Below are 15,274 nucleotides of genomic sequence, written 5' to 3' on the forward strand. Positions count from 1 at the left end.
AGTCTTCAAATGAGAACACTTATTCCCAACCCAATTTTATATATATATATATAAACATATTAAAAACAAAGATTCCAAGACTTACCAAGCGGGAAAGCGCCGTCAGACAGGCACATGAACAAAACACACAAACACACACACAGAATTACTAGCTTTCGCAACCGATGGTTGCTTCTTCAGGAAGGAGAGGGAAAGACGAAAGGATGTGGGTTTTAAGGGAGAGGGTAAGGAGTCATTCCAATCCCCCAATCCCGGGAGCGGAAAGACTTCCCTTAGGGGAAAAAAAGGACAGGTGTATACTCGCACACACACACACACACACACACACACACACACACACACACACACACACACACACATATCCATCCGCACATACACAGACACAAGCAGACATCTGATGTCTGCTTGTGTCTGTGTATGTGCGGATGGATATGTGTGTGTGTGTGTGTGTGTGTGTGTGTGTGTGTGTGTGTGTGTGTGCGAGTATACCTGTCCTTTTTTTCCCCTAAGGGAAGTCTTTCCGCTCCCGGGATTGGAATGACTCCTTACCCTCTCCCTTAAAACCCACATCCTTTCGTCTTTCCCTCTCCTTCCTGAAGAAGCAACCATCGGTTGCGAAAGCTAGTAATTCTGTGTGTGTGTTTGTGTGTTTTGTTCATGTGCCTGTCTGCCGGCGCTTTCCCGCTTGGTAAGTCTTGGAATCTTTGTTTTTAATATATTTTTCCCATGTGGAAGTTTCTTTCTATTTATATATATATTCATTCCAGGAAATTGAAATAAGAACACCGTGAATTCATTGTCCCAGGAAGGGGAAACTTTATTGACACATTCCTGGGGTCAGATACATCACATGATCACACTGACAGAACCACAGGCACATAGACACAGGCAACAGAGCATGCACAATGTCGGCACTAGTACAGTGTATATCCACCTTTCGCAGCAATGCAGGCTGCTATTCTCCCATGGAGACGATCGTAGACATGCTGGATGTAGTCCTGTGGAACGGCTTGCCATGCCATTTCCACCTGGCGCCTCAGTTGGACCAGCGTTCGTGCTGGACGTGCAGACCGCGTGAGACGACGCTTCATCCAGTCCCAAACATGCTCAATGGGGGACAGATCCGGAGATCTTGCTGGCCAGGGTAGTTGACTTACACCTTCTAGAGGACTTTGGGTGGCACGGGATACATGCGGATGTGCATTGTCCTGTTGGAACAGCAAGTTCCCTTGCCGGTCTAGGAATGGTAGAAGGATGGGTTCGATGACGGTTTGGATGTACCGTGCACTATTCAGTGTCCCCTCGACGGTCACCAGAGGTGTACGGCCAGTGTAGGAGATCGCTCCCCACACCATGATGCCGGGTGTTGGCCCTGTGTGCCTCGGTCGTATGCAGTCCTGATTGTGGCGCTCACCTGCACGGCGCCAAACACGCATACGACCATCATTTTCACCAAGGCAGAAGCGACTCTCATCGCTGAAGACGACACGTCTCCATTCGTCCCTCCATTCACGCCTGTCGCGACACCACTGGAGGCGGGCTGCACGATGTGGGAGCGTGAGCGGAAGACGGCCTAACGGTGTGCGGGACCGTAGCCCAGCTTCATGGAGACGGTTGCAAATGGTCCTCGCCGATACTCCAGGAGCAACAGTGTCCCTAATTTGCTGGGAAGTGGCGGTGCGGTCCCCTACGGCACTGCGTAGGATCCTACGGTCTTGGCGAGCATCCGTGCGTCGCTGCGGTCCGGTCTCAGGTCGACGGGCACGTGCACCTTCCGCCGACCACTGGCGACAACATCGATGTACTGTGGAGTCCTCACGCCCCACGTGTTAAACAATTCGGCGTTACGTCCACCCGGCCTCCTGCATGCCTACTATACGCCCTCGCTCAAAGTCCGTCAACTGCACATACCGTTCACGTCCACGCTGTCGCGGCATGCTACCAGTGTTAAAGACTGCGATGGAGCTCCGTATGCCACGGCAAACTGGCTCACACTGACGGCGGCGGTGCACAAATGCTGCGCAGCTAGCGCCATTCGACGGCCAACACCGCGGGTCCTGGTGTGTCCGCTGTGCCGTGCTTGTGATCATTGCTTGTACAGCCCTCTCGCAGTGTCCGGAGCAAGTATGGTGAGTCTGACACATCGGTGTCAATGTGTTCTTTTTTCCATTTCCAGGAGTGTATATATATATATATATATATAAATGATGATGTAAATAAAATAGAAAGAAACTTCCACATGGGAAAAATATATTAAAAACAAAGATTCCAAGACTTACCAAGCGGGAAAGCGCCGGCAGACAGGCACATGAACAAAACACACAAACACACACAGAATTACTAGCTTTCGCAACCGATGGTTGCTTCTTCAGGAAGGAGAGGGAAAGACGAAAGGATGTGGGTTTTAAGGGAGAGGGTAAGGAGTCATTCCAATCCCGGGAGTGGAAAGACTTCCCTTAGGGGGAAAAAAGGACAGGTGTACACTCGCACACACACACACATATCCATCCGCACATACACAGACGCAAAGCTGACACAGCTGCTCCCAGGATTGGAATGACTCCTTACCCTCTCCCTTAAAACCCACATCCTTTCGTCTTTCCCTCTTTTTCTCTGTTCCTGAAGAAGCAACCATCGGTTGCGAAAGCTAGTGATTCTGTGTGTGTGTTTTGTTCATTGTGCCTGTCTGCCGGCGCTTTCCCGCTTGGTAAATCTAGGAATCTTTGTTTTTAATATATTTTTCCCATGTGGAAGTTTCTTTCTATTTTATTTACATCATCATTACACACATTACACACAGAATTACTAGCTTTCGCAACCGATGGTTGCTTCTTCAGGAAGGAGAGGGTAATGAGTCATGTGTGTGTGTGTGTGTGTGTGTGTGTGTGTGTGCGCGCGCGCGCGAGTGTACACCTGTCCTTTTTTTCCCTTAAGGGAAGGCTTTCCGCTCCCGGGATTGGAATGACTCCTTACCCTCTCCCTTAAAACCCACATCCTTTCGTCTTTCCCTCTCCTTCCTGAAGAAGCAACCATCGATTGCGAAAGCTAGTAATTCCGTGTGTGTGTTTTGTTCATTGTGCCTGTCTGCTGGCGCTTTCCCGCTTGGTAAGTCTTGGAATCTTTGTTTTTAATATATTTTTTCCATGTGGAAGTTTCTTTCTATATATATATATATATATATATATATATATATATATATATATATATATAGTCAGCACATTTCTCTCTCCTGTAGCCCCAGTCAGAAGATATTTCAAACAGTCCTTTTTCATAAAACACACGGCACAACGGTGTCAACTACCAAATTCCTCACAAAAACATAGAACTCACTGGATGGTCTCAGATTTCTTAGCAGCCTCTTCAGTAAACAAATTATCACTGAAGAACTACAATACACAAACCTGCAATGAACTGCTACTAAAAAGAAACTGACAAGAAACTGCAACAAAGTGTAAGAAATATCTGCAACAATGAAAGTGAAAATAAATAACTGCAACAAAGACAATAGAAATAAACATTTAACAAAAAAAATAGTTAGAAACAACTTCAGTGAAGATATACATTACCCTTGAAAGTTAAAAAAATGATTTTTTTAAAAAATAAAACCTGTCCAACTTAAAAGTGGAAGCTCTCCTTTATGGAAAAAATAGTACTACATGATACTAATCAACAGAAAAAAATGTAACTTTTCTGGATTAACGTTTTTGGAAAAAAAAATTTCTGCAATTATAAAAAAATTCAAAAGGTGACAGTAAAAGAACTGTGACAGATATGTCCAAATGGAGGATACCATTGTAATCATAAAACAATTATCTTTCAAATAAAAAAACGCTTAACAAAATATCTAGAACTGTTACAGAGATACAGCATTTTGAAAATGTCTTTGGAGGCCTGTGGGGGCTGGAATGTTTTGTAGAAATAAAAAAAAAATGTTTCTTACTTACTCCTGAATTTTAACAAAATTCAGTAACATCCAAGACTGTGAAGGTAAACCCCCCCCCTCTCCTGCCTGAAGTGTTAGTTTTCAAAATAAGTATCTTTCTGCTACTGTTTGTGTTCGTATGTGACTAGCATATTCGTAAAATATTAGGAGAACTATCTTTGACATCTTATAGTTTTTGGTTTGGTGAAATGATCTATAAAAGAAACTAACTTTGCACAGAATCAAACCTGTTTCAAACAGCCAAATTTTCATTAACAACTCTTTTAAAAGTTGTAGCAATTTTGCCAAATGCATTACTACTTTCATGAACAGAAATGCAATAATGTGAATGTAAACATATTAGAAGTACGTTTATCTGCAATAGAAAACTATGCCATATGTAGCGAAATGGCAGTGTCTTTAAATTTGTGTCTTCTGTTTGTATTGGTTCACATATACTGTCATGTTGGTTTGAGAGCATAGATATATTATAACGGGAATTATCAAAACATCACAAACTTGAAGTTGATGTCCGCCAAGCTAGTTACCCTAAACATTAGCTTCTGGTGTAAATGTTTTCGTACATCACTTACGAGTGTATGAATCATTCTGTTTATAGTCTACAGTGCAAAGGAATCACATTTCTTTCATAGTGGTCTCATTCAAGAAATGTTTTGTTTTATATATACAAATTTTTGTTGCACTGTTTATTATAATTGTAGTGGTTTTATTTCTGTCAAAGTTCTTGTGGTGAACACTGTGTGAAGGGAAGATTGGAAATGAGCCAAACATACCAAATAATGTTCTCATTTATTTTCAGGGAGAGAACACACAATGAATATCAGTTTTGCCAGTCCGTATTACCGAAAATACTGGGTCACAAAAGTAATCTTTTCAGATCCGTACTTCTCTTCTTGAATCACTTTGCTGATTTTCACAGCTTTGTTCATTATTAGTATTTTGCACATTTTCTTTGTTATGGCCCACAGCTGATGTTTTCACGCTACCACAATTTTCTTGGCGCTTCTGGTCTTCAGTTTCATCCTTCAGTAAACACATCTCACTTTTTCTTTTTTACAATGTATATATCATTTAACAACACTTTTACAATTTCATCTTTTGACTGGACTGCCAATGGTATATATGCATTTTCTTCTTCTAAACAGTTGGAACATGACCACTTGAAATCATCGCATTTTTCATTCAACCAAAAGATGCATTTAACACACGGAATTTCTTTGATTACCCATTTATAATATTTCTTACATGATGCCCTGTTTAATATATTCTTTTTATGGAGTGACATGACTTGAGACTCTACACCCAACACCACTTTATGAACTATTTAAAGAACCACACACTGTAACAAAAATAAAAGCTGAAATGATTCAGTGAATGGTCATGCACTGGAATCACAACTAGATAGATTCGTTAAGATTGGGGTATGAGTGGTCCCAGAAGGAAGAAGACCACCAGGACAGGTGAGAACAAGATATTATAGATGGGTAACTGTAGGATGATCTCTGACAGTTGTCAGTAGGCTGGGAACTCTGCAGTATGGATTAAATTCTAATATTTACACTGAGGGGCATATATTTTTCATAAATCTGATATTTGTATTAAACATATATTGAATCTGCCAGGGTATAGACAGCTGATACTAGCCTGTGTAATAGTTGCTGTTGTTGTTCAGTCCAAAGACTAATGCGATGGAACTTTGCATGCTTGTCTATTGTGTGCCTCTTCATCTCTGCATAACTACTGCAACTTACTTCCATCTCAACCCAAAGGGCAATCAAAAGATTTCTGTTCGAAGGTCATAGAGTCCAGAATCAGTATGCGAATGAGCCAAAAATGACATGAACTGTGAGACAATCATCCCATCTATGCATCAGTTTGAAGACACCCCTTTGGTAAAACGCAGTTGCATGAAGTAGTCTATAACTGTCTGCCATACATCCTAGTCCAGTAGGACTCATCAACCCATCAAGGCCATTCTTCGGGGGCCGAAGATGTGATAATTGGCTGGGGAGAGACCAGGACTACCGGAGGGGGGGGGTTGTTGTTTGAGTCTCTCCCACATGATTAGGCGGGCCTTCCAGATCGACTGGCATCTCTTGGCAAAGCACAACCAACACAGAACTTGGTGCAGCATTCCACAATTTGTCCTTCGGCAGCCAATAAAAAAATAACAGCATGTTGGTTCTGTTCAGACACATTTATAGTGTCACCATAGTTCATGTTTCCACATTTATCACTTGCATGTCAGAAAGATCCACATGCCACACTGATCCCTGGGTGATGTGTCAGTACTTATATACCCACATGGGTTCGATGATACATATGTGTTTGAGAGCCTACATGGACTTTTGCCACACTTCCTTTTTTGATTTGCGTTCAATTATGTGTTTCACATGTTAGAACTTTCACATTTCATTGCTATCCAACAAAATGTGTTAATATACACTCCTGGAAATGGAAAAAAGAACACATTGACACCGGTGTGTCAGACCCACCATACTTGCTCCGGACACTGCGAGAGGGCTGTACAAGCAATGATCACACGCACGGCACAGCGGACACACCAGGAACCGCGGTGTTGGCCGTCAAATGGCGCTAGCTGCGCAGAATTTGTGCACCGCCGCCATCAGTGTCAGCCAGTTTGCCGTGGCATACGGAGCTCCATCGCAGTCTTTAACACTGGTAGCATGCCGCGACAACGTGGACGTGAACGGTATGTGCAGTTGACGGACTTTGAGCGAGGGCGTATAGTGGGCATGCGGGAGGCCGGGTGGACGTACCGCCGAATTGCTCAACACGTGGGGCGTGAGGTCTCCACAGTACATCGATGTTGTCGCCTGTGGTCGGCGGAAGGTGCACGTGGCCGTCGACCTGGGACCGGACCGCAGCGACGCACAGATGCACGCCAAGACCGTAGGATCCTACGCAGTGCCGTAGGGGACCGCACCGCCCCTTCCCAGCAAATTAGGGACACTGTTGGTCCTGGGGTATCGGCGAGGACCATTCGCAACTGTCTCCATGAAGCTGGACTACAGTCCCGCACACAGTTAGGCCGTCTTCCGCTCACACCCCAACATCGTGCAGCCCGTCTCCAGTGGTGTCGCGACAGGCGTGAATGGAGGGACGAATGGAGACATGTCGCCTTCAGCGATGAGAGTCGCTTCTGCCTTGGTGCCAATGATGGTCGTATGCGTGTTTAGCGCTGTGCAGGTGAGCGCCACAATCAAGACTGCATACAACTGAGGCACACAGGGCCAACACCCGGCATCATGGTGTGGGGAGCGATCTCCTACACTGGCCGTACACCTCTGGTGATCGTCGAGGGGACACTGAATAGTGCACGGTACATCCAAACCGTCATCGAACCCATCGTTCTGCCATTCCTAGACCCTCAACGGAACTTGCTGTTCCAACAGGACAATGCACGTCCGCATGTATCCCGTGCCACCCAACGTGCTCTAGAAGGTGTAAGTCAACTACCCTGGCCAACAAGATCTCCGGATCTGTCCCCCGTTGAGCATGTTTGGGACTGGATGAAGCGTCGTCTTACGCGGTCTGCACGTCCAGCACGAACGCTGGTCCAACTGAGGCGCCAGGTGGAAATGGCATGGCAAGCCGTTCCACAGGACTACATCCAGCATGTCTATGATCGTCTCCATGGGAGAATATCAGCCTGCATTGCTGCGAAAGGTGGATATACACTGTACTAGTGCCGACATTGTGCATGCTCTGTTGCCTGTGTCTATGTGCCTGTGGTTCTGTCAGTGTGATCATGTGATGTATCTGACCCCAGGAATGTGTCAATAAAGTTTCCCCTTCCTGGGACAATGAATTTACGGTGTTCTTATTTCAATTTCCAGGAGTGTATATTACTGTAAACCAATCATAACATTTCTGTTGCAGTGGTAGATTATTTAGTTTTCTTGGAAGTTGCATATTAGAATAGTCATTTTTATGGAGAAAAGACCGACTAGATCAAAATAAATTACTTAGAGCAGAACAAATATTTATTAATTATTGTGTTTCCTGTTGACATGTAAAGATATTGTTTTAGTTTGACTCATTCTAATCAATTATCACTTTCCTGAATGTGGTATATAAAGAACCTTTTTGAAATTATTAAAAAGAATGTATTTTGCGAGTTGAAAACAATCACTATATTCTAATAATTACTGTTGTCTACAAACACCAACTCTTATTATCATGAAATAATTTATTTGCTTTCTTTATGTTGCAATAGATATAATTTTTCTCATTGTATGTTTCTGTTCAGAAGATATCAGTTCGTGGAACGGCAGATATGGACATAGAGCTGTTTTCAGGACCAAGTCCAATGGGAATTTTTAGGCTATGCATTGCGTACTTTGATATACCCTCTGAGGTGAGATAGTATTTTGTTTTTGTTTGGTCATTTCATTTCTTTCTTTGATACAGTCTTATATTTTCTTTCCATTTACAATATTTTGAAATTTGTGATGTGAGACACAAATGGTCTTTCCTTCTCATCACATCCGGTAAGCCTCCCCTGACCCAGGCTTCTGGGTCACTTTTCTGAACTCTGCCCCTTTTCCTAAACCTCTCCAGACCTTTTCCTTCAATCTTCTTCCTTACCCTTCAACCCTTCTGCAAGGAGGAGGAACCACGGGACCCGAAAGTTTGCATACCTAATAGCATTTATATATATGTATATGAGTTGTTCTGCCACCACTTGGTGAGTAGATATATTATCTATCCAATTACATTATATTGCCAAAAACTGATTATTTTCATTGTTATAAAACATAAACTGTAACTCATAACAAAGCATGAGATTTTTGTGACAAATATTTGTCTCAGATGGTAAAATTTTCTTTCTTTTTTAAATAAGTAGAATAAACTGCAAAGAATATAGTAATATCTTTTTTGTTGCACATTCTGTATAAGACCTTACTGATGTGTGGGTGCATATTGCCACTCAAAAAACTTATGTGAAGACCATTTTGAAAGTTACGAGACTTCCTAATTTGCTGCTCATTGCTTCATTACCAAGAAAAATGGTTAGTTCTCACACATATTGTTAGTAAGTCACTTAAGTTTCAACTTAGTGTACTGAGTGGACTATTGGGTCTTTAATTGTTTCAGTACATACACCATTGTGGCCACTTTGTGTTGCACACAGTTCACTACTCCCTCACAAGAGTAACTGACTTGTTTGTGTGTTTCTGTTTGTACTGTACCGAATATCATGGGTACAGCTCTCAGGCCTGGCCAACCATGGACTGCCTATGAACTTATATGACTGTATTCAAGGCATAAGTTGTTAACAGGTTAAAATTTGCTCGAGAATGACTGCACAGCCACAATGTCATATTACACTAAGTAAAAGTAAAACAAAAGTGGGAAACAATCTACGCAGAAAACTTTTTTCTTTCAAGAAGTTTATCCTAGCTGTGGATGCTGTTGCAACTAAATTATGTTCAGGTAAGCCTATTGTCACAAGAAATAAGTTGCTTCAATACTTGGGAAGCGGAATAGTTTTGGGCATAATCATTCAGCAAGGAGAAACTGATTCCAGAAATACAGCATCTGTTGCCTTTTATTCCCAAGAGAACCAAGGTCTTCCAGAGTAAACATGTTCCACACTACACAGGTTCTGCAATGACCTGTTCTAAGTATACATGGGTCATTCATGGATGAACAGGTCCAAAGGAATAGTTCACTAAAGTGCGTTGAAAGACTGAGGAACAATCTCTAAGGAATGACCGTTCAATGTTCAATTTGGTCTTAGCTATTCTCTTTGCCAAAATGTTTGTTCCCTGTTCATTTTGGTTGTGACCAGTCTTGTTACCAGAACATCAGTTCACTGTTCACTGCAGCCAGTTTCATTCCTTGTTCTCATTCCTTGTACATGCTTGTTCGCATTTGGTCAGCCATGTTTCTCCTTGTTCTAGTTCCACTTCTCCTGCTTCTGTTTTTCCACTGTACGCACCTGTTCTCATTCTCATTCTTCAAATTGCTCTTGAAATCTCTACTTCTCATTCCTTGCATACGCTATCCACCATCCACGGCCAGTAATTTGTAACTTTTATATACCATATAACTTACATAAAAATCAAAAATCTAACTATCTTTTTTTTAATTGTTGTGAAATAAAGTTTACATAAAAGTTGTGATTTTCACATTGTTGCTTCATAACCTGGGTTGTGAGTAACTAAATCCACTTTCCCTTCTTCCCTTTCTTTCCCCTCTCTCCTCCCTGATGAAGGAACATTTATTCCGAAAGCTAGGAACTTAAATTTTCGGTGGTTTTTTGTGTTTCTATCGGTTGTACTGAGCTGAGGTAAGTACTGGCCAGCCCCTCTATCTCTTCGTCAGTAATTGTTTCACATCTTTATATGAGATTTTCCATTAATTAGTTATAAAAATCAATTTGTGTGTCACATATACATTTTTTTCTGGCAGCAAACAGAGAAATCTGGTTATTTCTTTACCATTTCAATCAACTATAGAACACATACATGTCATAAAGGGAGTTGTAGCCTTTATTCTTAGATTTCTTTTAACTTTCATCAGTTTCAGTTAACAACCAATTTTGAAGATAACTTTTAATCTAACTATCTTTTTTTTAATTGTTGTGAAATAAAGTTTACATAAAAGTTGTGATTTTCACATTGCTTCCGAAAGTAAAACATGACTCTTATGAAAGCTCTTATTTTTCAAGTTTGGCTCTTTCTTTGTGCTACCCCTAGTCTGGTTTCTGTGTACAAAAAGATGAGTGGTGAATGATTTCAGTTCAGTAGGAAAAGGATTGAGGTGCCCCCCCCCCCCCCCATTTGAAAAATTTTGAAATGGCATAAAATCATTTGCTCTTTTTATTTCAAAAAATATCTTTCAGAAGGAACATTTTAACCAAAAATTTTATTACTTTCAATTTCGTTATGAATATGCCATTGTTGCATTAAATTTAACAACACAACCTGTAAATGTACTGTTTACTAAAGTTATTAGGTAAATAAGACAAGGAAATCAAATTTCCTTCAAAAAATATTATGGGATAAAGTCTCCTGGTTTACCATGGATCCTGTCTGCCCCCAGTAGCTGAGTGGTCAGTGTGACAGAATATCAATTCTAAGGCCCTGGTTTGATTTCTGGCTGGGTCAGAGATTTTCTCCTCTCAGGGACTGGGTGTTGTGTTGTCCTAAGCATCATCATTTCATCCCTATTGACATGCAAGTCACCGCAGTGGCGTCAAATCGAAGTACTTGCACCTGGCGAACGGTGTACCCGACATTTACATTTACATTTACCATGGATCCTTATGTGTATACTCATACACAACCTGAATTATGTATAGTATCTGTTTCTCATTTTTTAAAATTATTTATTACAGTTCTCCATGAACTTGACGTCTGTCTCAAATGTTTAATTTACTGCTTTTAGATTAGTAACTAGGTTTAGAGTGTAGATGCCATCTTCATTTTTACACCACTGTGAAGAATCTGTCGTAAGGAACTTTTCACTCAAATCAGATGGTTCTGCTTCATGACTCAGTATAGTTTTCATTCATTATTCCAAGAAGTAAGAAGATAGAAAAAGGGACAGGAACTGTAAATGATTTTTCAGTTTTAGTGAGGCCACACTCAGGATATCACTATTGACAACTTGATTTTTGAAAGATTTCCGAAATCGGAATATGGTACTTTGGCCTGAGAAGCAACACAAGGTCATGCTTTGGCATACACATTGGTAAGGAAAATACAAATGTAACAAACTGCAGTTTATTCTTATGGTCAAAATTCAACTTCATCATGGAACATAAACTTTTTCAATACATAAATGGCTTTTGTCATCCACCTTGCATGATGGATCCTCTTACAGAGCATGGAAAAATACTCCATGAGATAGTTCTTCGAGTGTTATCAGTTATTTAAAAGACTACAAATATAATCCTCTTATATACCTTACAATTGCAAAGTAAATAGATCAGATCTTTTTTCAAAATGTTCTCAATCAAGTCCGACAGCTGATCAAAAACTGGTACCTCTTCTGATTGTAAAGATCTTCAAAGCAATGACGTGTGCTTCTAGCATATTTAAGTAGATAATTTAAGTGTGCAGTTTCTCAGCTCCTGTCTCAGAAGCCATGATTTTTTCAAATAAATCTTTGCTTCCCACACCGTTAGCACAGTACTTTGATGTGTAGGTAATTTACACACCCTCAAATCTTCAAAAGAAACTATTAATGTTGTTTTGATAGATCACAGTTTACTTCCAGTTATTTCGTGCTAGTAATGTCCACATAAATGTGTATTGTTTTCTGTAAGTAAACTAAAATGAAGACATTGTACTTTCTTGGACTATGAGCTTCCCTAGAAAGTGAAAGACAAATGGGGTGGTGTAGACTGGGCCATAATCTTTGGTCTCTCTGTTCTTGGCCTGCAGTAACTGGCCCGTCACGTCCCCGATTATTGTGATGCTTTCTGAGAAGTCCCACTACAACCAACCCCCCTCCCACGCCCATCCAAGTCCCCCCCCCCCCCCCTCCCGAGTTGGGACACATTCCATGTAGAAAGAAGCTGTATGAAGTCTATGTAGCATGCAGAACCAGGAAAGAAGAAACAGTGAATGCGTAAAAAGTCTGTCCATCTTCATTTCTTAGGACTTGGTCCAATATGTAGCCTCATGTAGTTGATGATAAATATGTACAAACTCCTTCATAGTAGGTAGAATGAAAACCATAATATATCAAAGTAAGATGATTTGTTTTTCATGTATGTTAGTCTCATTTACTAGTATTAGTAGTAAGGAAATAATTTACATGTCCTCCACTTCTCCAATATTATGTCAATGGTTGTTGTTTCCCTTTATTTTCTATAATCCCAACAGACATCTGTTATGCACTTTTTGAGCACCGGACAAGAGTAGGTGGTGTCAGTTTTCCCACCCCAACAAACTTTTTTCTGTGAAGTACTACACGCTTCTTGTTTCTCCATTGCATTTAGATATTCAATCCTAATGCACTGTCTCTGTGCACTGTGGGATTTTGTATAATTATTCATTAATTTTAGGTGATTTATTCATTCATGTCAGAAGTGTCATCAGAAATACATTGTCCTGATAATATTCTCTACAGCTAATGGTTCTGATGGTTTTTCATTGCTTTTCACCATACTCATGCCTAAATTGAGAGAACTAGAATTACTTTCTGTACTGGTACATGCAAAGTGTAGTCATTACAAACATATGAATTGTAGTGAAAAATAATCACTATTTTTTAAATTTTCAGGATGACTTTGAAGCCTTTTGTGTAAGGAAGAGTCTTGAGCTGCAGAAATTAGATTTTGAATATTATGGGGGAATAGTGAGCACCATGATTGATGATGGAACTACACATGCTGTTGTACACTCAAGGTAATGAATAATAAACATCTATTCAATAACCTAACTATACGGCTAACAGTAAACAGGATAGAATAAATAACTTAGAAACAAATTACTAAATATTGAAGAAATATAGCAAGGCAGGTATTATGGGGGAATAGTGAGCACTATGATTGATGATGGAACTACACATGCTGTTGTACACTCAAGGTAATGAATAATAAACATCTATTCAATAACCTAACTATAAGGCTAACAGTAAATAGGATAGAATAAATAACTTAGAAACAAATTACTAAATACTGGAGAAATATAGCAAGGCAGGTATAAACAAATAGAAACATTAACTGATATTTCTTTCCTCTAGATCAAAATAAAAAATGTGAAATAAGTTTTAGGACAGAGATCAACTAGTGAAGAAAGGAAAAAGTACTTGAACTCTGTATCCAGTTATCGACATAATAATAATCTTCAAAGTTTCCTTCTTTGCTGAGTTAGAAGAATAGTGTGATCATATTGATATTTCATTCTTGTTCCCTGAATCTTGTTTGTTCCTCTGGACATGAAAGATAAATAAGTTGCTCAGTAAGTCCAACCACTTTAACTTCCTTGCCAAAGACTTATGTCTGTATCCTGGTGTTTTATTTAAAAAATCTAAAATGTTCATATCTATTGTTTCTCCATGTGGCAATCTGTATAATTTCTAAAGCTTTTAGCTGTAGGTGAATGAATATTTCATCCTCTGTGTTGTCTGTAGTCAGTATAGTCTTTTATTTTTGAGTTTATCTTCATGCATTACAACTTTAATTTTGTTTTTGGTGATGTTTTGTTGTATGAAGACATTGATTATAACAATATTATGAAAAGGAAAGTTGCTACTCACCGTATAGTGGAGATATGAGTCACAGGTAGGCACAACAACAAGACTGTCACAAATAAGCTTTCAGCCAGTAAGACAGTTGTAAAAACAGACACCCCCCCCACACACACACACACACCTGACTGCAGTCTCACACAACTGAAGCCGTACACTGCGAACAGCAGCACCAGTGAATGATAGGAGTGGCAACTGGGTGAGGGTAATGAGGCGGCTAGGGCAGGGAGGGGGAGGGATAGTAGGGTAGGGGTGGCAAAAAGTGAAGTGCTGTTGGGGAGCACACAGGGACAAGGTGGAGAGAGGGTAGGGCAACTATGTGCTGTCAGGAGGTTAAATGAATGGCAAGGGAGAGAATGGGGAAGGGGGGGTAGCAGAAAAGGTGAGAAGTAAAAGGACTGGGTATGATGGTGGAATGAGGGCTGTGTAGTGCTGAAATGGGAACAGGGAAGGAGCTGGATGGGTGAGGTTACAGGAACGTAGGAATATTGAAGGGAGAGTTCCCACCTGCGAAATTCAGAGAAACTGGTGTTGGTGGGAAAGATCCATATGGCACAGGCTGTGAAGCAGTCACTGAAATGAAGGATGTAATCTTGGGCAGCATGCTCAGCAGCACAGTGTTTCTCGGCCACAGTTTATTGGTGGTCATTCATGCAGACAGACAGCTTGTTGGTTGTCATACCCACGTAGAATGCAGCACATTAGCTTGTGGGTCACCTGACTAGTTTTACAGGCAGCCCTTCAATGGGGTAGTTGATGTTTCTGAGTGGACTGGAGTAGGTGGTGGTGGGTGGCTGTATGGGACATCTAGTTCTATTACATCTAGTTTTCATTTTCTTCTTCCTTCAACTGAAGTTATACCAGGAACAAATTCACTCTGTTGCTTATGTAATACTTCTCTTACCTGCTCATTAGGAAGACTACTCAGTTTTCATTTCAACGATGTAATTCTGGAATAACAATAAAACAAGAAATGTTTATCTTGCATCTAGTTCTATTACAGGGGTATAAACCATGAGGTAAGGGGTTGAGAGCAGGGGTTATGTAGGAATGGACGAGTATATTGTGTAGGTTTGGTGAACAGCAGAATACCACTGT

General features: G+C 40.8%; 2 protein-coding genes across 8 annotated transcripts in view; both read left to right on the forward strand.

Annotated features, from left to right (window-relative positions):
- Positions 1–15,274, forward strand: part of LOC126284945 (DNA ligase 4-like) — a 616,842-nt gene that overhangs the window by 252,772 nt on the left and 348,796 nt on the right. The window lies entirely within an intron of this gene.
- The window catches only part of LOC126284944 (DNA ligase 4-like), a 295,121-nt gene that overhangs the window by 252,756 nt on the left and 27,091 nt on the right, over positions 1–15,274 (forward strand). For 4 of the 6 annotated variants that reach the window (XM_049984208.1, XM_049984212.1, XM_049984210.1 and 1 more), the window contains 2 exons: positions 8,217–8,324; positions 13,208–13,332. In XM_049984208.1, the coding sequence (XP_049840165.1) occupies positions 8,217–8,324; positions 13,208–13,332 (233 nt within the window). The remainder of the gene's footprint in view (positions 1–8,216; positions 8,325–13,207; positions 13,333–15,274) is intronic. The other 2 variants (XM_049984209.1, XM_049984211.1) reach the window with 1 other exon arrangement.

This window comes from Schistocerca gregaria, chromosome 8, assembly GCF_023897955.1.
Source record: "Schistocerca gregaria isolate iqSchGreg1 chromosome 8, iqSchGreg1.2, whole genome shotgun sequence".
Taxonomy (NCBI): domain Eukaryota; kingdom Metazoa; phylum Arthropoda; class Insecta; order Orthoptera; family Acrididae; genus Schistocerca; species Schistocerca gregaria.